The sequence below is a fragment of the Loxodonta africana genome, chromosome 19, assembly GCF_030014295.1.
Source record: "Loxodonta africana isolate mLoxAfr1 chromosome 19, mLoxAfr1.hap2, whole genome shotgun sequence".
In the NCBI taxonomy this organism is placed as follows: domain Eukaryota; kingdom Metazoa; phylum Chordata; class Mammalia; order Proboscidea; family Elephantidae; genus Loxodonta; species Loxodonta africana.
Window position 1 is genome coordinate 18213924 of NC_087360.1, and position 23050 is coordinate 18236973.

At 42.8% G+C, this 23050-nt stretch overlaps 1 protein-coding gene and 1 long non-coding RNA gene across 2 annotated transcripts in view; both read right to left on the reverse strand.

Moving 5' to 3' along the window:
* Positions 1–20546, reverse strand: part of LOC135228230 (uncharacterized) — an 84043-nt gene extending 63497 nt beyond the window's left edge. Inside the window, exon 1 of the long non-coding RNA XR_010318589.1 lies at positions 1–20546. This exon is cut by the window's left edge and continues 60050 nt beyond it. This is a non-coding gene — a long non-coding RNA (uncharacterized LOC135228230).
* SPPL3 (signal peptide peptidase like 3) overlaps positions 1–20768 on the reverse strand; it is a 190175-nt gene extending 169407 nt beyond the window's left edge. The window contains exon 1 of the mRNA XM_064272296.1: positions 20643–20768. Within this exon, the coding sequence (XP_064128366.1) occupies positions 20643–20665 (23 nt within the window). The 5' untranslated portion in view covers positions 20666–20768. The remainder of the gene's footprint in view (positions 1–20642) is intronic.
* Between the last annotated feature and the right edge of the window lie 2282 nt (positions 20769–23050).

Below are 23050 nucleotides of genomic sequence, written 5' to 3' on the forward strand. Positions count from 1 at the left end.
AGCAGAAACAACCTAAACATCTATCAAGTAATGAATAGATTTAAAAAAAAAAAAAGGCAACATATCCATACAATGCAATATTATTTGGCAATGAAAAGGAATGAAGCAATAATACATGCTACCATATGGATGAATCTTCAAGACGTTATACTAAGTGAAAGAAGCCAATTACAAAAGACCCCATAGTCTTAAACGCTAGCAAGCAGCCATCTAAGATGCATCAATTGGTCTCAACCCACCTGGATCAAAGGAGAAATGAACACCAAAGACACGTGGTAATTATGAGCCCAAGAGACAGAAAGGGCCACATGAACTGTAGACTACATCATCCTGAGACCAGAAGAACTAGATGGTGCCCAGCTACAACCGATGACTGCCCTGACAGGGAACACAACGGAGAACCCCTGAAGGAGCAGAAGGGCAATGGGATGCAGACCCCAAATTTTCATAAAAAGACCAGACTTAATGGTCTGACTGAGACTGGAAGGACCCCAGTGGTCATGGCCCCCAGACCTTCTGTTGGTCCAGGACAGGAACCATTCCCAAAGCCAACTCTTCAGACATGGATTGGACTGGACAATGGGTTGGGGAAGGATGCTGGTGAGGAGTGAGCTTCTTGGATCAGGTGGACACTTGAGACTATGTTGGCATCTCCTGCCTGGAGGGGAGATGAGAGGGTGGAGGGGGTTAGAAGCTGGAGAAATGGACGTGAAAAGAGAGAGTGGAGGGAGAGAGCAGGCTGTTTCATTAGTGGGAGAGTAACTGGGAGTATTTTTTTTTTTTTTTTTTTTATGTAGCAGGGTGTATGTAAGTTTTTGTGTGAGAGACTGACTTGATTTGTAAACTTTCACTTAAAGCACAATAAAAATTAAAAAAAAAAAAAAAAAGACCCCATATTATATGATTCTGTTTACATGAAATGTCCAGAGTAGACAAATCCCTTGAGAAAGAAAGGTAGATTTGTGGTTGCCAGGGGCTGGCCGGAGGACGGATGGGAGTACCTGCTTAATGGGTAGGGGTTTCTTTCTGGGGTGATGGAAATGGTCTACAATTGACTGTGACGATGGTTGCACAATCCTGTGAATAGTATACTAAAAACCACAGGATTCTACACGCTAAATGAGTAAATTGTACATTATGTGGTGCCCTGGTGGCACAGTGTTTTAAGTACTCGGGTACTTACTGAAAGGTCAGCAATTCAAACCCACCATCCACTCCAAGAAATAAAGATGTGGCAGTCTGCTTCTATAAAGATTTACAGCCTTAGAAACCCGATGGGGCAGTTCTACTCTGTCCTATAGGGTCGCTATGAGTCGGAACCAAGTAGATAGTTGTGGGTTTGCCTTTGGTTTTGACTATATGAGTTGCTTTGGCCAAAAGAATGAGGCAGAAACGGCAGTGTACCAGTTCTGAGCCTGAGCCTTAAGAAGCCTTTCAGTTTCACTTGCCTTCTTGTGTCCATGCCTCTGCCATTAGAAGTGCTTCCTCTGGGGAGCTGCTGCCCACTCAGCCTGGGCCCCCAAATGAACAACATGAAGCAGAGCCACCCCAATCGACTTAAAGAGTTTTGGAGAATTTGAGTTCCTCCAGCCATCACAGCCCCAGTCAACCTGGAAATCTGTGAGAATAACTGGCTGCTATATTATGCCATTCAGTTTGTAGGTTAATTTGTATGCATTATTATTGTGACAATAGCTTGCCAATATAGTAATCTACTCTCCCACTGTATTTTAAAAACAGTGATTATCAAGGAAGGTCTGTCCTGATACCTTGAATAATGTTTCATTTACTCAGCTAAAGAGAGTAAGCTACCCAACTATATTTGATGCTTGTTCCTTTAAGCTCTTAACTCTGAAAGCTGACAGTTAACAATAATTTAAGATTTCACGTTCTCTTCTATCTAACCATATTTCTTAGGGTTACCACTATGAAAATCAAATACAGAATATTACTTATTTTAATAAACTGTAAACACAGTGATATGAACAAAATACAATCCATGCCCTCAAAACCTTAGGTGGAGATGAACAAGAAAAAAAAAAATTGAAAGAAGCAAGCACAGAGAAGAGTCGTCCAGGAACAAAGATTTAGGGGAACAAAGACAGGAAAGAAGAATGGGCAAAAAAAAAATGGGGGGTGGGGGGGGAGGTGGGGGAGACAAAATTGACAGAATTTACTGGTTTATTTGATGAGAATCGAAAATGTCTGAGGTCCCTAGCTAAGATGCTGGAAGCAGATGTTCTCAATAGCTACTGAAAAGGCTAAGACTGCCCTATCATTAAATGTTGACTTGCTTAGTCCAAACTGAAGTACAAAGCTGGAGTTCCAGAGATGTACAGGGACATCTGCACCAGTGCGACGCAATGACTCTGGTTTAGTCTCCTGTTTCCTAGCAGCTGGCTCCATTTTCCATTTGGTCTCACTTCTTGATGCTTCCTGATAGCTCAGGTCTCTACCTCTGCTTCTATTGCCCGGTCCCATCTGCTATTACCAAGTCTCCCCTACTTCTACTCACTAGTCTCTTTCTTCTAAGTTCGTTGATAACGTTCAACCTTGGTGTTTATAACCTTTGCTATCCATGAATACCAGCCTGATACATCATCCTTAGGCCTGTAGCTTATTTTCACCACAGCACAGCATACAAAGGTTCAAAACCAAGAACTCCCAATTCCCCAAGCTTCTGGTTTATGCCTATTCCAGATGACTAAATTCCCTAATTCTGACCTAAAACTGATGTCCTGCTATAACTATTAAATTTCAAACATGCGCATACCAGGCCAAGAGATTTTTTAAAAAGATTGCCCTGAGTTAACAATTATTCAACAAAAGACAAGAAATTACTTAGAAGAGAAAAACAGTCTTTTAGAAACAAGACAAAGATGAAGGTAAAGTAAATCTTTTTTTTTTTAGCTTTTTAAACAAAAGCTTAAATATAAGGAATTTGAATTTCTGAAATACTGGCCAAAAAAAGAAATGTTAAATTGTCCAGAAGGTAGTTTCCATACAGCATATACTTTATAGCTCTTTATACATCAAAGGAAGTTTCCTGCAAAATATTTTCATTTGAGCATGTTACTGGAATTTTTTTTCCTAAAATTGTTTTGCTCACTCCAAAAAAAAAAATTGCCAGAGCTTCTCCACTTAAAAAAATAACACATGCCACATATTTAACAAGTGCCTGTTTGGGAGAGAAAGTATAAACAAGCTGATCACAGTCAGTCCATGACCAGGTTCAAAAAGACTGAGGATAAATAAAAAGGGACTTTAAAGGGCCCGGAGTCTTTTATGGTAAATGTCTCCCTTCAGTGTTCAGTTCCTGGGCTGAGGTAATTTTCTTCTATGTGCTGTCTGAATGTTACGAAGTTAGGCGAATCTGTCCACAACACTTGACCCAACTTGACAGTAACAACTTTATTTTTGCATTTTCTTCAAAGAACAATGATATGCTAGGAAAGTACTCTCTCCTCTCTTCCATGTGCCCTGTCACCGTATTTTCAAGGAGACATCTTAATCTAAAATACACACACACCCCACACCCACTGCCGTCGAGTTGATTCTGACTTTTTACTACACAATAGGACAGAGTAGAACTGCCCCATAGCGTTTCCAAGGAGTGCCTGGTGGATTCAAACTGCCAACCTTCTGGTTAGCAGCCACAGATATAGCTCTTAACCACTGCGCCACCAGGGCATACAGTACCAGGCAAATTTCATATAGGTCCTTCTGTGCTAAAATATTCATTCTTTAAAAAAGATAAATAATAAATCTGAGTACCTACTATGTGTAGCTCTCTCTATCATGACATTAATGACTTGTATCCTACACCTTTGGAGTCCCTGGGTGGCACCTGACTACTAACCAAAAGGTTGGTGATTCAAACTCACTCGCAGGCACCTTCAAAGAAAGTTCTGTCGATTTGCTTCCGAAAGGTCACAGCCTTGAAAACCCCACGGAGCACAGTTCTACTGTGCACATATAGGGTCTCCATGAGTCAGAGTCAACGGCAACTGCTGGTGGTGGTATCTCACCCTTGTAAGAGCTCACAGTCAAAGTGGGAGGACAGCTACATAAACACAGTACAAGGCCAGAAAATCACAAGTGGTGCTACATGACAGGAACAAATAAGAGCCATAGGCGTCAGGAAATTATTTTTACTGGGTCAATCAGAAAGTCCAGTAATGAGGGGACGGCACTTCAGGTGGTCCTTGAAAGATAGGTAGGACTTACACATTTAGAAATTTGGGAGAAGGGCTAACCAGGTAGAAGAAACCAAACCAAACCCCTTGCCATCGAGTTGATTCCGACTCACAGTAACCCTACAGGACAGAGTAGAACTGTCCCATAAGGTTTCCAAGGAGTGACCAGTAGATTTGAACTGCCGACCTTTCGGTTAGCAGCTGAGCTCTTAATCACTGCACCATCAGGGCTCCAACCAGGTAGAAGAGTCAGCTCAAATAAAAGTACGAAGAGCAGCTACTTAGGGGAAATCGTAAGCAATTCAGTCTGGCTAAAATAATAAGCATTTTAAATGAAATGTAAGTGACGTAGTGGTTAAGCGCTTAGCTGCTAACAGAAAGGTCAGCAGTTTGAGCCCAGCAGCCGCTCCACAGGAGAAAGATGACGCGGCGGTCTGCTTCCTTAAAGACCGAGCCTTGGAAGCCCTCTGAGGCAATTTTACTCTGCCCTATAGTTTCACTATGAGTCGGAACTGACTCGACAGCAACGGGTTTGGTTTTTTGCTTTCATGGTTACAAGGCCAGGTGGTTTTAAAAGTCAAACTAAAGGGGCTGGATTTCATACTGTAAGTAATGAAAAGCCCCTAGGACACCCAAATACAATACAATCCAAACTAGTGATAACATAAACACCGAAAGAGACAAAAACTACATGTACCCACCAAGCATTTGCCATTAAGTTCTCTTCACAACTCTTAATGGAAACTCGTGAGAATAAGAAAGCAGGAGTCTTAAACTCACTGGACGAATGGCCATAGGAACCTGGGGTGGAAAGGCGGAGCGTGCTGTCACATTGTGGGGATTGCAACCAATGTCCCAGAACAATATGTGTATAAATTTTTGAATGAGAGATTAACTTGAGCTGTAAACTTTCACCTAAAGCACAATAAAAAAATCTTAGAGTATAGTATTTTCTGTTTTAAAAAAAAAAAAACTCTCTCTTTCCAAGATCAATTTTTCCTTTTCCTTGCCTTTGAATACACAATTCTCTCCTTTTACTTTAGAAAATAAAAAACTCCTTATGACCCTGCTGTCTATTTCTTCTTTCCTCATTTTTTTCACATTTTCTCAAATGGCCATTCCCCAAAACATGCCTTTATCTACCCATCCCTAATTTGGCTTTCACCCTCACTACTCTGATCTTTATTAGTGCATTTTCAATAATGACTTCCTTTCCAAACTCAATAGCCTGTTGTTTCTTCATTCTCTTTGAACCCTGTTGCTTTTTACACTGCTGCCCCTAAAAATTCTCTTGTGCCTTTTTTTTTTTATCACCATTGCACTTTACTGATTATCCTACCTCTGATGGAGCTTCCTTTAACTTCTCTTCTTCCTCACATTTCTCAATTGTGAGTTTCCCAAACCTCAATTTCTGGTCTTCTTTTTTTTTTTAAGTCTTTCCTCTCTATACACTCCCCCTTACAGGTTAATGGTCTTATCTCAAATCTTCAACTCTAGCCAGCCTAGCTTTGGTCCCAGAGGGCATTTCCAAAGAGGCCTATACTAATCAGTGACTTAAAAAAAAAATGACTTACATAAGGGAATTTGTTCTTTAAAACTAATTTTTACTTCTAAGACTAGAGGTATTTCTTCAAGCATTTTTAGAAATGAGTACAAATTTCTGGAAGCTTATTTTTTTTTATCAAGTCAGAAAATACAGTCCAAAGGTTTAAAAGTCCAGGCTGTCAGGCAAGGCCTAAAGATTTAGCCAAGTTTAGAAGGTCAAGCTGGACAACTTGGGGGAAAATTTATGACAAGGAAATTACAAATAAAGTCATAAGGAAACTACAAAATAAAGGCAGGCACCGTGCCTAGGATAAAATGTCTGGATAACCACGTTGAAGCAACAGTTAACAAAACGTGGTTACATGTGTCCTATTTAGGTCAAGAGTGAAGCCCCAAGTCTGTAGCCCTTAGATGAAGGGAAGTGGGCGTGCCTGGTTGATCTGTTTCCTCGCTCCATACCAAATAAGCCAGGCACGCCCACTTCCCTTCAAGGAAGGGGCTTCACTCTTGACCTAAGTAGGACAAATGTGGCCAAGCTCTGGTAACCGTTGTCCCAACCTGGTTATCCAGACATTTATCCTAGGCACGGTGCCTGCCTTTATTTTGTAGTTTCCTTATGACTTTACTTATAATTTCTTATCATAAACTTTTGCCCATAGTTTTCTAGGTTGACCTTCCAAACTTGACTACATCTTTAGGTTTTGCCTGACAGCCTAGACTTTTAAACCTTTTGACTGTATAGTCTGACTTTGTAGGCTTCCAGAAATGTGTACTCCTTCTCAAAAATGAGCCCTGGAGGTGCTGTAGTTAAGTCTTCGGCCACTAACCAAAAGGTCAGGGATTCAAACCCACCAACCGATGCACGGGAGAAAGACTTGGTAGTCTGCTAAGTGAAGATTAAACCAAAAACCAAACCCAGTGCGGTCGAGTTGATGCCGACTCATAGCGACCCTACAGGACAGAGTAGAACTGCCCCGTTGAGTTTCCAAAGAGTGCCTGGAGGATTCGAACTGCCGACTCTTGGGTTAGCAGCCACAGTATTTAACCACTACGCCACCAGGGTTTCCCTGTGAAGATTAAAAAATAAATAAATAAATTTTTTTTCTGTGAAGATTACAGCCCTGGAAATCCTATGCAGCAGTTCTACTCTCTCCTATAGGGGCACTATGAGTTGGAATCCACCGGGTGGCAAGAAGTTTGGGTTTTTTTTTTTTTTTAAGAAACAGATAAGAAATTAATGCCCCTTCCTCAGGCATCCTTGTTGTTAGTTGCCATCCAGTAAGCTCAGCCTCAAGAGGACCTTATGTATAACAATGAAACATTGCCCTGTCCTATGCCATTTTCAAGATTATTGGCATGTTTCAGTCCATTGCTGTGGTTATTGTGTCAAGCCATCTCATTGAGGGTTTCCCTCTTTTTTGCTGACCCTCTACTTTACCAAATATGATATCCTTTTCCAGTGACTGGTCTTTCTCCTGATGACATGTCCAAAGTAAGCATGATGAAGTCTCATCATCCTAACTTCTAAGGAGCATTCCAGTTGTATTTCTTCTAAGACTGATTTGTTTTTTTCTTTTGGTAGTCCACTGCATAATTCAATATTCTTCCCCAACACCACAATTCAAACTCATCATTTCTTCCTCTGTCTTTTCCCAGGCATTCCAAAGAAAACCAGGAAGGCCTTGAGTTATCCATACCACTGCTCTTCCTTCATTTTAGTAGATTATGAAGAAAACTATCTTCAAAAGATCAAAATAAAACTATCATATGAAAAACCTTAGCCTCTATTCAATTCACAGTTTTGTTTTGCGAAATACAGCAATGGACTGTGAAACTTGTAAGGCAACAGTCTACATCAACGACAATTTGCTAACTCCTTTACTTTTATTCCTTTTTATTTGGCATTCCCAATAGAAGGACAAGAGTATAGTCACCTCAAAGTTCAAACACTGGCTAAATTATGAAATAAACCCTCCACCAGACTGACTCCAGTACAACTAGATGATGCCCAGCTACCACCACCAACTGCTCTGACAAGGATCACAATAGATGGTCTCGGACAGAGCCGGAGAAAAATGTAGAGCAAAACTGTAACTTACAAGACCAGCATTACTGGCCTGACAGAGACTGGAGAAAGTCCAAAGAATATGGCCCCTGGACATACTTTTAGCTCAGTAATGAAGTCACTCCCAAGGTTCACCCTTCAGCCAAAGATTAGACAGGCCCATAAAACAAAACGGGACTAAAGGGGCACACCAGCCCAGGGGCAAGGACTAGAACGCAGGAGGGGACAGGAAAGCTGGTAGCAGGGAACCCAAGGTTGAGAAGCGAGAGTGTTGATATGTCGCAGAGTTGGTAAGCAATGTCACAAAACAATTTGTGTACCGTTTAATGAGAAGCTAGTTTGTGCTGTAAACCTTCATCTAAACTACAATAATAAAAAAAGAAAAGAAAAAAATAAATTATGAAATAAGAAAAATCATTTCTATAGTGAGCGAATCCATCCAGAACCTATCTGGAGCCACAAATAATGTAGAGAACAAATAATATGCCTTTATAAAGTACTTTACAATTTATAAAAGGCATTTTCACCATCTCAATGAATCCTCACAAAACCCTGTAGAGGACGGGCATACCCACTGTACAAATTACAGCACTAGGACTAACCAGTTGCCACAGTCAATTCCAACTCATGACCACACATGTGTGTCAGCACAGAACTGCACTACAGAGGGTTTTCAATGGCTGTGATCATTCAGAAGTAGACCGACAGGCCTTTCTTCCAAGGCATCGCTGGGTGGATCTGAACCATCGAACTTTCAGTTAGTAACAAAGCAGTTAACCGTTTCCACATCACAGTTAATCGGAGATGAAAATCATCTTGAAACTAAAGATTCCCTGATTCAAGAAACCAGAAGTAAGCACTTTTTCGGTGGTCATTTAAATTCAATATAAGTCACAGACATGTTAAAAGAAAATTAAGGCACACTTCTACTTTAGAGTTTTGTTTTGTTTTTTAAATCTTTCAGTGGTTCTTCACTATCGATATCGAAACTCCAAAAGAGAGATTATCAAATTTTCCTACCAGCTTAAGGTAAACCCTACAAACCAGGAAAAGGAATTTTCTGTAAGGTCTTTATTGTAGCTGTTAGTGCCCTGAAGTCAATTCTGACTCATGGCGACCCCATGTGTGCAGAGTAGAACTGCTCCACAGGGTTTTCAAGGTTGTGGTCATTCAGAAGCAGATTGCCATGACTGTCTTCCGAGGCCCCTTGGGTGAGTTTAAACTACCAACCTTTCAGCTAGCAAGCACTTAGCTGTTTGTGCTACCCAGGGACTCAAAGGTCTTTATCAGGCTTATGCATAATCATTGGTCTAATACTTTAAAGCTGTAACTTTTTCAGAAGGTCAATCTAATCTGAATGGGGCTGGGTTTTGTCTTTTTTTTTTTTTTAAAGCTGTGGCCCTAGTGAATATCTGACGGACCCATTAAAGAAACCTGAGCAGGAACCATTCATCACAAGGATCTTGTGAACTAACTGTAGGTATTTTCCAGAAAATTGAATTTGGTCACCTAGAGCCTCTAGACACCTAAGAAGTTAAAATTCTCAAAGAGGAGCATTCTGTGTCTCTTTAAGTGAGGATAAGAAAATATGCTATAGAAACTCAAAGTTGCAAATGTGTCTTGATTTACACATACAAGAAATAAAACCACCACAATGAGATACCATTTCACTCCTACTAGGATGGCTAAGGTTAAAAAAGAAAATAATAAATGTTGGTAAGGATATGGGGAACTAAAACCCTTTTGTTGGTGGGAATGCAAAATGGTACACCCGTTATGGAAAATAGTGTGGCGGTTCCTCAAGAAACTAAAAACAGAACTACCGTATCACCTAGCAATCCCACTCCTAGGTATATGCTCAGAAGGCTTGAAAGCAGAGACTCAAACATAACTGCACACTAATGTTCACTGCAGTACTATTCACAATAGCCAAAAGGTGGAAACAACCTAACTGCCCATCAGTGGATGAATGGATTTAAAAAATGTGGTACATACATACAATGGAATACTATTGAGCCAGTAAGAGAAACGAAGTCTTGATACATCCAACAATACGGATGGAGCCTGAAGACATGCTGAGTGAAATAAGTCGATCACAAAAGGACAAATATTATATGACCTCACATATAAAAAGATAAGAACAGACAAACATATAGAGACCAAAGTTCTTTAGTGGTTACCAGGGGTAGAAGGGAGGAGAAAAAGCTGGGTTACTGCTTATGTTTGCACTGAGTTTTAGTTCATGCTGATGGAAAAATCCCACTGATTAAAGGCAAGGCTGTACAGCTGAATAATGTAATTGCTGTCAGTAAGTTGTACACCTGTAAAAAGTTGAATTGGCAAAAGTTGTGTGACAGATATATTTACAACGACCAAAGCTGCTGAGACTGCTATATACAATCCAACACCTCATGGAATTTGGTTCCTGCATTTGGAAACTCAGGGTCATGGTCTCATGGGACATCCCAGTCAACTGACCTAATAACGTGTGTAGTGGTTCTGTTCTACCTCCTAGTTTGCCGCATAGTGTCTGGGGTCTTAAAAGCTAGCAAGTAGCCGCTCAAGGTGCAACAACTGGTCTCTATTCACCTGGAGCAACAGAGGAAGAAGGAAAGGCAGAAACAGAAGGAAAATATGTAATGTGTGACTAATTGCTTCCATGAACAATGTGTCCTTTGCCATGAGACCAGAAGAGCTGGATGGTGCCCAGCTACCACTTCTGAACATTTTGATCAAAGATTCTATAGAAGACTCCTGATCAAAAGAGGGATAATGCAGAACAGAACTTAAAATTCTCATGGGATCCAGACTTTTCTGGAGTCATGAAGGCTGGATGAACCCTTGAAACTACTGCTCTGTGATAATCTTTAAACCTTAAATGAAAAATACCCCTCAAGTCTTCTTAAAATCAAACAATAGTTTAGTAAAGAATGTCTGCCTTGAGCATTATGCTCTTTTAAGATCAATCTATATGGGAGCAAACTGACAACAGCAACACGAATTAGAAAGGAAACTTAAGGGGCACTAAGTTTATGTTAATGGGGGAGGAACAACTTAGGAAAGGAGGGTGAGAATGGTTGCACAATTTAAAGAGTGTAAGGAATGTCACTGAATTGTACACGTAAAAATTGTTTAATAGATGTATGTTCTGCTATGTATATGCTCAATACAACAAAAAATATTTTCCACATAAATGAAACCGGTATTTTTCTTTCTTTCTTTTTTTTAATTGTGCTTTAGGTAAAAGTTTACAGCTCAAGTGAATTTCTCATTCAAAAATTTATACACATATTGTTTTGTGACATTGGTTGCACTCCCCAGAATGTGACAGCACGGTCCCTCTTTCCACCCCAAGTTCCCTGTGCCCATTCGTCCAGTTGCTGTCCCTCTCTGCCTTCTCATCTTGCTTTTGGACAGGAGTTGCCCATTTGGTGTCGTATATTTGATCGAACTAAGAAGCACGTTCCTCAAGTGTTATTTTTTTTTTTTAATAGGCCTGTCTAATCTTTTTCTGAAAAGCGGACTTTGGGAATAGTTTCAGTTCTGGGTTAGCAGAGTGTCTGGGGGCCACAGTCTCGGGGGGTTCCTCTGGTCTGTATCAAACCAGTAAGTCTGGCCTTTTTTTGTGAATTTGAATTCTGTTCCACATTTTTCTCCCACTCTATCCAGGATGGTATTTTTAACTTCAAAAAAGAGCTGTTAAACTCCAGAAACATATCAAAAGTAGATTATAGAATTTAAAAAATCAAATTATACATATGGCTCTAACACCACGGGCAGGAATCACATAAAGGTTCAGGCGCCAAATACGCCAACTAAAACAACACTTAGACACTCTTCTTAGGACATCTCTTGATTTTTCTATCTGGTTTGATGAAATAGATTAGAATGATGAAAACGAGGTAAGTTATTACTCTTAAAATACAATGATATAGAACCACACAACCAGCGCTGGCAAGTTGATTCCAACTCATAGCAACCCTATAGGACAGAGTAGAACTGCCCCATAGGGTTTCCAAGCAGCATCTAGTGGATTCGAACTGCCAACCTTTTGGTTAGCAGCCAAGTTCTTAACCACTGTGCCACCAGGGCTTCACATGAACATGAGGCATTTTAATTCATAGTATCACTTGACAAATTACAGGCTGATGTGGTTATAAACTCTTGAACTCTTTTTTTTTTCTCCCCAACACCTTAATAATAAACATTGAGGAAAATGATTTAAATATAAATTCATGATTTTAGCTTTGGCTAATTTTAGTTTAAATCACATAACACCAAAACATCATCAGGGCACTTTAACTGTAAGAAAAATTTTGTTTTAAAACTGGCAAGCACATAATAGTTTAGCTTAACTAATAAAAAAAGGTCTGCCTTGAGCATTATGCTCTTTGAAGAACTATTTATACGGGATCAAGTTGACAACTGCAACTTGAAAGATTAGACAGGAACCTTAGGGCGGAATGAGTTTATGTCAATGCGGGAGGAACAACTCAGAAAAGGAGAGTGAGAATGGCAGCACCACTTGAAGAATGTAATCAATGTCAATGAACTGTACATGCAGAAACTGTTGCATTGGTGTATGTTTTGCTGTGTATATTCTCAACCACCACAAAATAAATAAAATTAAACAAGGGGCAAGAGCTACAATTACTGAATGTTTTGATCAAAGAGTATATGGAAGAATCTTGATGAAAAGGGGGAAAAATATAGAACAGAATTTCAAATTCTCACATACTACAGAGTTTCTGGAGCCACTGAGGCTGGATGAACCCCTGAAACTATTGCCCTGGGATTATCTCTAAACCTTAAACCAAAAATATCCCGAGACTTACACAAAGAAGACTACAGTACACTTCTGCAAGAAACCAAAAGAGACTTACATAAGTGGAAGAACATACCTTGCTCGTGGATAGAGAGACTTAACGTTATAAAAATATCTATTCTACCAAAAGCGATCTATACATTTAATGCAATTCCAATCCAAATCCCAAGGACATTCTTCAATGAGATGGAGAAACAAATCACCAACTTCATACGGAAGGGAATAGAGGCCCCGGATAAATAAGGCATTACTGAAAAAGAAGAACAAAGTGGGAGGCCTTACTTTACCTGATTTTAGAACCTATTATACCGCCACAGTAGTCAAAACAGCCTGGAACTGGTATAACAACAGATACATAGACCAATGGAACAGAATTGACAATCCAGACACAAATCCATCCACATATGAGCAGCTGATATTTGACAAAGGCCCCAAAACGGTTAAATGGGGAAAAGACAGTCTTTTCAACAAAGGGTGCTGGCATAACTGGATATCCATCTGCAAAAAATGAAACAAGACCCATACCTCACTCCATGCACAAAAACTAATTCAAAATGGATCAAAGACCTAAATACAAAATCTAAAACGATAAAGATCACGGGAGAAAAAATAGGGACAACGTTAGAAGCCCTCATGGCATAAACAGTATACAAAACATTATGAATGTAGAAGAAAAACTAGATAACTAGGAGCTCCTAAAAATCAAACACCTATGCTCATCCAAAGACTTCACCAAACGAGTTAAAAGACTATCTACAGACTGGGAAAAAGTTTTTAGCTATGACATTTCTGATCAGCGCCTGATCTCTAAAATCTACATGATACTGCAAAAACTCAACTACGAAAAGACAACCCAATTAGAAAATGGGCTAAAGATATGAATAGACACTTCACTAAAGATGACATTCAGGTAGCTAACAGATATATGAGGAAATGTTCACGATCATTAGCCATTAGAGAAATGCAGGTCAAAACTACAATGAGATTTCATCTCACTCCAACAAGGCTGGCATTAATCCAAAAAACACAAAATAATAAATGTTGGAGAGGCTGTGGAGAGACGGGAACACTTCTACACTGCTGGTGGGAATGTCAAATGGTACAACCACTTTGGAAAGCAATTTGGCGCTTCCTTAAAAAGCTAGAAATAGAACTACCACACGATCCAGCAATCCCACTCCTTGGAATATATCCTAGAGAAATAAGAGCCTTTACACGAACAGATATATGCATACCCATGTTTACTGCTGCACTGTTCACAATAGCAAAAAGATGGAAGAAAGCAAGGTGCCCATCAACGGATGAATGGATAAATTATGGTATATTCACACAATGGAATACTATGCATCGATAAAGAACAGTGAGGAATCTGTGAAACATTTCATAACATGGAGGAACCTGGGAGGCATTATGCTGAGTGAAATTAGTCAGTTGCAAAAGGACAAATATTGTATAAGACCACTATCATAAGAACTTGAGAAACAGTTTAAACTGAGAAGAAAACATTCTTTTGTGGTCACATGAGGTGGAGGGTAGGAGTAGATAAGAACTACTTTAGGTGAAGGGAAAGACAGCACACAATCCAGGGGAAGTCAGCACAACTGGACTAAACCAAAAGCAGTTTCCTGAATAAACTGAATGCTTTGAAGGCCCGCGTAGCCGGGGCAGGGGTCTGGGGACCATGGTTTCAGGGGACATCTAAGTCAATTGGCATAATAAAATCTATTAAGAATACATTCTGCATCCCACTTTGAAGAGTCGCGTCTGGGGTCTTAAACGCCAGCAAGCAGCCATCTAAAATCCATCAATTGGTCTCAACCCACCTGGAGCAAAGGAGAATGAAGAACACCAAGGACACAGGGCGATGACAAGCCCAAGAGACAGAAAGGACCACATGAACCAGCGACTACATCATCCTGAGACCAGAAGAACTAGATGGTGCCCGGCTACAGCAGATGACTGCCCTGACAGGGAACATAACAGAGAACCCCTGAGGGAGCAGGAGAGCAGTGGGATGCAGACCCCAAATTCTCAGAAGACCAGGCTTAATGGTCTGAAACTAGAAGGACCCTGGTGGTCATGGCCCCCAGACCTTCTGTTGGTCCAGGACAGGAACCATTCCTGAAGCCAACTCTTCAGACATGGATTGGACTGGACAATGGGTTGGAGAAGGATGCTGGTGAGTAGAGGGCTTCTTGGATCCGGTGGACACTTGAGACTATGTTGGCATCTCCTGCCTGGAGGGGCGATGAGAGGGTGGAAGGGGTTAGAGCTGGTGAAATGGACACGAAATGAGAGAGTGGAGGGAGAGAGAGGGCTGTCTCATTAAGGGGAGAGTAATTGGGAGTGTGTAGCAAGGTATATATGGGTTTGTGTGTGCAAGAATGACTTGATTTGTAAACTTTCACTTAAAGCACAATAAAAATTATATTTAAAAAAAATTCCCTGAAGGTATTCACTAATTAGATAGCAGACAAGAACTATTGTAGGTGAAGGGAAAGACAACACACAATACCGGAGAGGTCAGCGCAACTGGAATAAACCAAAAGCTGGTGAGGAGTGAGCTTCTCGGATCAAGTAGACACATGAGACTATGTGGGTAGTTCCTGTATGGAGGGGAGGTGAGAGGGAAGAGGGGGTCAGAGGCTGGCTGAATGGATGTGAAAATAGAGAGTGGAGAGGAGTGTGCTGCCTCATTAGGGGGAGAGCAACTAGGAGTGTATAGCAAGGTGTATATAAATTTTTGTATGAGACTGACTTGATTTGTTAGCTTTCACTTAATGCACACACACACACACACACACACAAAAAACCCTGAGGTCTTACTAAAACCCAACAATAGTTTAGCTTATTAGGTAAAAAATGTCTGCCTAAAGCATTGCACTCTTTTAAAGACTATCTATGGGATCGAATTGCCAACAGCTACTCAGAAAGTTAGACGGAAAGCTTAGGGGGCAGTGAGTTTATGCTAATGGAGGAGTAACAATTTGGAAAAGGAGGGTGAGGATGGCTACACAATTTGAAAAATGTAATCAATGTCACTGAATTGTACATGTAGAAATTGTTGAACTGGCGAATGTTCTACTTTGTAAATTTTCAACAACAACCAAAATAAAGGAAAGGGAAAGAAAAAAGTAATGGACAAATCTAAATTCTATGTTAGACACACATTTTCAAGTACACAGTTTCTCTGTGAAAAACTGTCAGATACAATGATCACAAGGTATACACACAACAGTAACCTGAGTGTAGAACTGACTACATTAGTTCTGGAGATAAGTTTATTTTTCACTCTAGGTTTAGCACTGCTTGCAAGTACATGACAAAACAATGACCATTATCACAATAAATCACCTCTATAAAATGATGGCAGTCCTTAGGCTAGACGTTAAGATAGGTAGAGCAGAGGAAAGCATTTCCGTTCATTTAGTTAATACTTGTTGTGCCATGGAGTCGATTCTGACTCATAGTGGCCTTATGGGACAGAGGAAAACTGCCCCGTAGGGGTTCCCAGGATATAATCTTTACGGCAGATTGCCAGGTCTTTCCTCCCATGGAGCTGCTGGGTGGGTTTGAACCACCTAACTTTTGGTTAACAACCGAGGACTTAACTGTTGTGCCACCAAGGCTCCTTAATATTTACCAACCACCTATTATGTGCCAGGCACCAGCAACTGTACCAAAATAGTACCAGCATTACCAAATAGTACCAAGCTATTCTAGTTTGTTTACCATCTGTCATCCCACAAAGAAACTCACCAGGCCAAACAATGAAGAGTTGCACTAAGGGAACTTGGATTTTATTTTAAGTGTGACCAAAGCCATTGAAATGATCCGACTTAGGCTGTTAGAAGGCCACTCTAGCAGCTGTGTGGAGAATGAACTGCTGAGGAGCGAGGGCAGAAGCGAGAATCCAGGGATGAGGCTGGCTGCTACAGGGAGAGAGAGCTGGTAGAGAGTTGTAGTTGTAGAAGCACAGTGGACAGATTCGGTATCAGTGGTAACAGCCTTAGCTTTTAATCCTTTTACCATTTACACCTTTGGGCAAGTTACTTCAACTCTTTGAGCCTCAGTTTCCTTACTTAGCAATGATGCTTGTGAAGTCCTAACACACAGAAAAAAATACATAATAACTGTGACAGTACTTGGATAACTAAACTTACTTGAAAGTGGTTCAGATAGACTGGCTTCCTTTTACCCCTACACTAACACTAAACTTTAGCAGGGTTCAAGTACGGTTATATACAAATACTGCATTCACTCCATCAAGGGACAAGCTCCTGTTTCTCATGGAACTTACGCTAAAATGACTGCTCATAAATATACATTGAGTAAGCTGTTTCTCTCAAATTAGTACAAGTCTAGTTTGCACCTTCAATTTTGTGTTTTCACATGTGTTCTTTCACTTCCTCACTGTATAAGAGTGAAAAAGATATAGGTAGAATCTTGTAGTTAAATCATGATAAAGATTTTGGTGTTACTACCAATTAATTTCTTCTGTCAATAGCTTTTATTTAAAACTTTATTAAGGAAAAGTATTTCTTATTTTTACAACACTGGGATCCCAGGAAACAAAAAAAAAGCACCAAAAGTTCCTTTTTATAAGTGTAGAGATTACAGACATTCATCTTCCCCTTAAGCTTAATATTCTTTCAACGAAGGAATAACCACCCTCAAGACTTACTATCATATTCGATCACTCAATATTTACTAAAGCAAGCGCTAAGTGCAAGGCTCTGTGCTAGGAACTCCAAGAAAGTTAATTTAATATGGCCCTTACTCTCAAGGAGTTTACAATCTAGTCAGGAGACTAGGTATTTTACATGAAAAACCAGGAGTGATGCAGACAGAAATACAAGTGATAAAAATAGAGATCCCTTTTAAAAGGGGTGGTCAGAAAATGTTTCACAGGTAGGTGGAATTTAAGCTGGGTCCTGAAGTAACAGGATTTTCATAGAATTTGCTAGGAAGAGAGCAAGCACCAGAAATCCCAACACTCTGAACACACATTTAGGGGCTTTATGAAAAAGTTATTATGGAAAATTTAAACATGCAAAAGTAGACACTGAACTTCAACAGTTACCAACTTATGACCAATCTTGTTTCATAATTTCCATGTCTTATTTCATGAAACTCCTAAGGAGCCTATTTTTATATGCTTCTACATTCTTCACCAATTCCATTCTCAGACAAATCTACAGTGCCGCAGGAGTCTCCACAAGGATGATTTTTTCCTAAAGGCCACATACCATAAAATAAAGGGCAAGTCTGTTAAAAAAAAAAAAAAAAATCAACCGAACTCTTGAATATTTGTACAAACCAAAGGAATAGTGACAAAGGTACTGCAAAATGATAGATAATCCAATTACTTTTGGAATATCTTTTCCATATTTATATTTCAATGAGAATAAATAAAATGGTAAAATTCATAACAAACGAAATAAAGCATCACAGGTACTAAAGTACCTCGGGCATTTCACTTGGCCTCCTGAGCCTCAGTTTCCTCCTCTACAAAAAAGGGAAATATCACTACCTCAGGGACTTGTGAGAATGAAATGAGTGTATTATCAAATGCCACATGTATGCTTCTTTAAGTTATTACCTAAGGACTCAGGAAGAACTAGAAAGCTGCCCCGTTTCCCAGTTGTCTCCCCTCATCCTTAAAGATGACGTAAAAGCTTTCTCCATCTCGCAACACGCTAAAGGTGAGGGGTTAATAAGCATTCCGATTTCAAGGAACTTCTTTGCCTGTATCACAAACGGAGGTGAGACTGGAGGAAGTACCTTAGTAGACTAAAACTTGTGAACTGTCAAACTTCACATGATAATGTCCCCTTAACTAACAGAGCTGACCAAAATCACATGGAGGTAGTGAATGGTCAACTTATATAGTCAAAAGCACGCTCATTTCCCCCCATTTCTTGACTACTGTGCTGTCTGCACCTTCGGCCATCCATAGTATATCCGACACAGCAAACGCAGCAAGGCGGCCATCAGGCCTCTCAGCTGCCCTTCATTTCTTGCCCTGTCCGTAAGAGAGCTAGAACTGTAACCCTGTGTTCCGCATCGCTTGCTGCTGAGATGCCGCTCACTGTCACTCAAAACTCTCAAATCAGTTTAAACGTCCTTTAAAAAGTACCTGTGCACAAACGTTTCGGTGTGTACATTTGCACCCCAATCAAAAATGAAAGTGTATGCACAGTCACAGCTGTTCACCGAGATTTTAATTTCTCCCTCAGTTATTCTTTCAGTCTCTTGGTTACCTTATTCCTGAGATGTGTATATGCATCACTGGAGTCCCCTTTGAACTATAACCTTCAATCACTAATCCTCTTTCCCTATGTAAAGACACAATGAGTTCTTGACTTATCACCACCCCAAAGGACACAAATTATTCACCCAGTTAATGCCTTCCACCCAAAGCTGTTGTTCATTTTCAAAAACATTACTCATTTCTTTGATGTTTCCCTAAAAAAATTATAACTAAATAGTAAAGTATAGCACTTTCCAGTTTGTTAAATTTTGTACAGATTTTCATTTAATCCTACAGCCTGTGAAGAAGGTCTGTTGTTGTTAGCTCCTGTCAAATCGATTTCGACTCAAAGTGACCCCAGGTGACAGAGAACTGCCCCAGAGGGTTTTGTTGTAGCAGATTGCCAGGTCTTTCTCCCACGGAGCCCCAACCTTTTGGTCAGCAGTCAAGCACTTAACCTTTGTGTCACCAGGGTTCCTTATTTTATAAAAAGGTAAGGAAAAAGAAATGGAGAACTATCTTGTCCAACTCATAGATCCAACATGTCATAAAGCAAGTTAGTGGCCAAAAGGGGTTCCAACCCAGATCTTCTAACTCCAAACACCATGCTCTTCTCACTCACTCACACGTCTTCATAAGAAGGGAAGTCTACAGTTCTGTCCCAAACCACATTTGCTTCAAAGAGCAAACCATCTTCAAACAATCTCTCTAGATTGCAACCAGACCTCCTATCACGCCTACAATCATCTCATGGCTTGCTTCCTCCCGCTCCAGCTATGGCTCCCTCCCCACTATCCAATATCCTCTCATGGTGTACAATCATCATTCCTTCAACCCTTTCTACAAACATTCCACCTTACATGCTCAAAGGAGGCCTTTCCCCCCCGCCCCCTTCCCCAAACCTTGGCACATTCTTCTCGGAATATGCACGCTGTCACTCCGTAAACCAGAGCACGCTTCTCGGTCCTGCTTAACTTTAAAAGTTCCGCAAAAGGGGGCATAACTTGCAGACCCTCCACCTCCACACTTGTCCACTTCAAATTCTGAAGAATAGAGCACCAACGCTGCCCATGCCCCACAGTCACCAACAACTTCCTTTCCAGAGTCCGGTCCCAAAGAGCCTCCTCTTCCAACCCCTTTGCCACTGACTCCTCTGCATGGTTCCCAAGACTCTCCCCCTCCGCAATTTTCCGTCCCTCCCTCCTGAGCCTCTGTGCCCCTTACCAACTCTTCCTTTGCTCCCCATCCCAGAGTGAAGCAACAGCCCCACGGCAGAGGTGGTTCCTCCTCTTTCCCAACTTCGAAGTTCTGCCTCTTTTATCACCTGTTCTCAGCAGAGCTCCCTCTCGACCCTGTGGCCCACCTTGGCCCCAGCCCACCTCTCTCAGTCCATTCAATTCCTCCAGCCCAGGACCCACCCCCAGAAGTCAGTTCCGGGGTGTCTGTCGAATTCGACTTCCCACCCGCGGGATTCCCACCCCCGGGGTCACGCTCCCCTTCTCCATCACCTGCTCCGCCCATGGCCAGATGACATCCGCTGCCGCCTTCTCCTCCTCCATCCCCCTTCTCGGACGCCGGTCCCCGCCGCTCGCCGCCGTCCCCCAGCGTCCGGGGTGAGGGGGGCGTGCACCCCCACCCCGCGGCCCCCCAGCACGCACCTGTTCCTCCTCCTCCCCCTCTCCCCACCCCGCCCGCCGGCCGCGCCGAAGCTAGGCCCCCTCCCCGGCGGCGCCCGGCCGCCCGAAGCCCCGCACTCACCAGGAGTAGGTCTGCTCCGCCATGGCGCTGACTCTCCCGGGCGCTGCTGAACGTTGGGCCGGGCCCGGCGGCGGGTGGACGGACGGACGGCCGGACGGCGGGCGGGCTCGCTCGCGAGCGGAAGGCGCGGCCGGGGCCCGGCGCTCGCTCGGTGCGGGCGGGGAAGGCGGCTGGCGGAGAGAGGCCGGGCTCCGAGGCAGCCCCGCTCCCTGGGCCCCGGGCCGGGGCGGGCTCCGCTCTCGGCCTCCCTCACCGGCGGCGGCGGCGGCGGCTCCGCTGCGGCTCTAAACCCAACATGGCGGCGGCGGCGGCGGCGCTGAGAACAAGGGGGCCCCGGGGCGGGCGGGCGGGCGAACCGCAGAAGGGCCCGCGCTCACTGCGCGCTGGGCCGCGGGCGCGCCGCGCTCGGGCGGCGGCGGCGGCGGCCTGAGGACATGGCCGGCGGGCGTAGGCGGCGGCGGCGGCTGAGGGGGGCGCTAGGCGGTGAGGCGAGGCCGCTCCGCTCACACCCGCGGAAGGGAGGAGGGGCCGGGTGAGCCTTGGCCCCGCGCGAGTCACGTGCCCAAAACACGCTCACGTGACGCGCGCGCCCCGCCCCCCGCGCCGGGCCCATGCGCGGAGATGTGGGTTGGTTGGTGCGAGGCGACTACTGCTCGCCCGGCCGCGGGCTGTCGGGCCGCCTCCCGCCGCCTTGGGCCGCCCCTCTCCGCACGCGGAGCGGCCGCCTGGCACCACCCCCTCCCGCCCCTTTCCTAGGGTCCGCTGCGGCCAGCCAATCAGGAGCCCCAATGCGCGTGCGTTGGCTGTCACTCAGCTGTCAGCCGTCAATCAACAGTCTGGCCAGGGCCCCCAACTGCCAATCAACCTGTCAGTCTGCCGGCAGAGGGCTGCATTCATTCCTTCGTTCTTAAGTTCGGTGGTTCATTCATTCGTCCATGTATCAAATTGACCACGCAGCCAACCTTTGTCACGCCCAGGCTCTGTGCCAAGCCCTTGGAGTGCCAAATCGGATACTCCATATTCACCTTCATTTAATCAATCAACGTACTTATTTGGTGGTCATTCCACTAGGTTTGTGCCCGCTGGGAGCTTACATTCTAGAGGAAGAGACATAGACAATCTGAACCAACAAATAAATGAAGATAATTTCAGATGCGGCTAAGCTTTACAAAGACATTAGCCCAGAGAGCAAGCAGGGGCGAGGACTACTTTAGAAAGGGTAATCAAGGAAGGCCTCTCTGAGGAGGTGACATTTGAGCTGACACCTGAAGGACGAAAAGGAGCTGGCCATGGAAAGATGTGGGAGAAGAGAGTTCCTGGCAGAGGAAACAGCAAGAGGAAAAAAGCTCAGGCAACTCTCTATTTGGAGGGCTGGAGACAGGAACAGGGGTAACATAGTAGACCTAGACCAGAGACCAGCACATAAAGAAAACAAAAATTCTCTCAGCTGGACCAATAAGCAACATCATGATAAAAGTAGAAAATATTGAAGTTGTCAAGGATTTCATTTTATTTGGATTCACAACCAACACCCAAGGAAGCAGCAGTCAAGAAATCAAACAACATATTGCATTGGGCAAATCTGCTGCAAAGGACCTTTTTAAGGTGTTGAAAAGCAAAGGTGTCACCCTGAGGACTAAGGTGCACCTGACCCGAGCCATGGTATTTTCAATTGCCTCATGCGCATGCGAAAGCTGAACAATGGATAAGAAAGATTGAAGAAGAATTGATGCATTTGAATTATGGTGTTGGTGAAGAATATTGAATATACCATGGGCTACCAGAAGAACAAGCAAATCTGTCTTGGAAGAAGTACAGTCAGAGTGCTTCTTTGGAAGCATGGATAGCAAGACTTCGTCTCACATACTTTGGACATGTTACCAGAAGGGATCAGTCCCTGGAGAAGGACATCATGCTTGGCAAAGTAGAGGGTCAGTGAAAAAGAGGAAGCCCCTCAACGAGATGGATTGACATAGTGGCTGCAACAATGGGCTCAAACATAGCAACAATTGTGAGGATGATGCAAAACCAGGCAATGTTTCATTCTGTTGTACATATAAGGGTCACTATGAGTCAGAACTGCCTGGACAGCGCCTGACAGCAACAATGGAGAACAGCACCTTAAACCTGTGGCTGAAGGGGAGGGAGAATGGAGAGAGCAGTTGAGCCTTGGGACACTGGGCAATGCTTTCTCCTGGGGTGGATGAGGCGGTCTGAAAGGATAAGAGGCTCACCAAGAGAAAAGATATTCCCAAGAATCAGAGAAGGAACTGGACTGTAGGTTTAATTGCCTCCATAAACTATTACTTGCATTACCATGAGACTGGAAGGAATGGATGGTGCCCAGCTGCCATTATTGAATGTTTTGATCAAGGACGCAATAGATGGATCCTGATTAGACGGAGGAA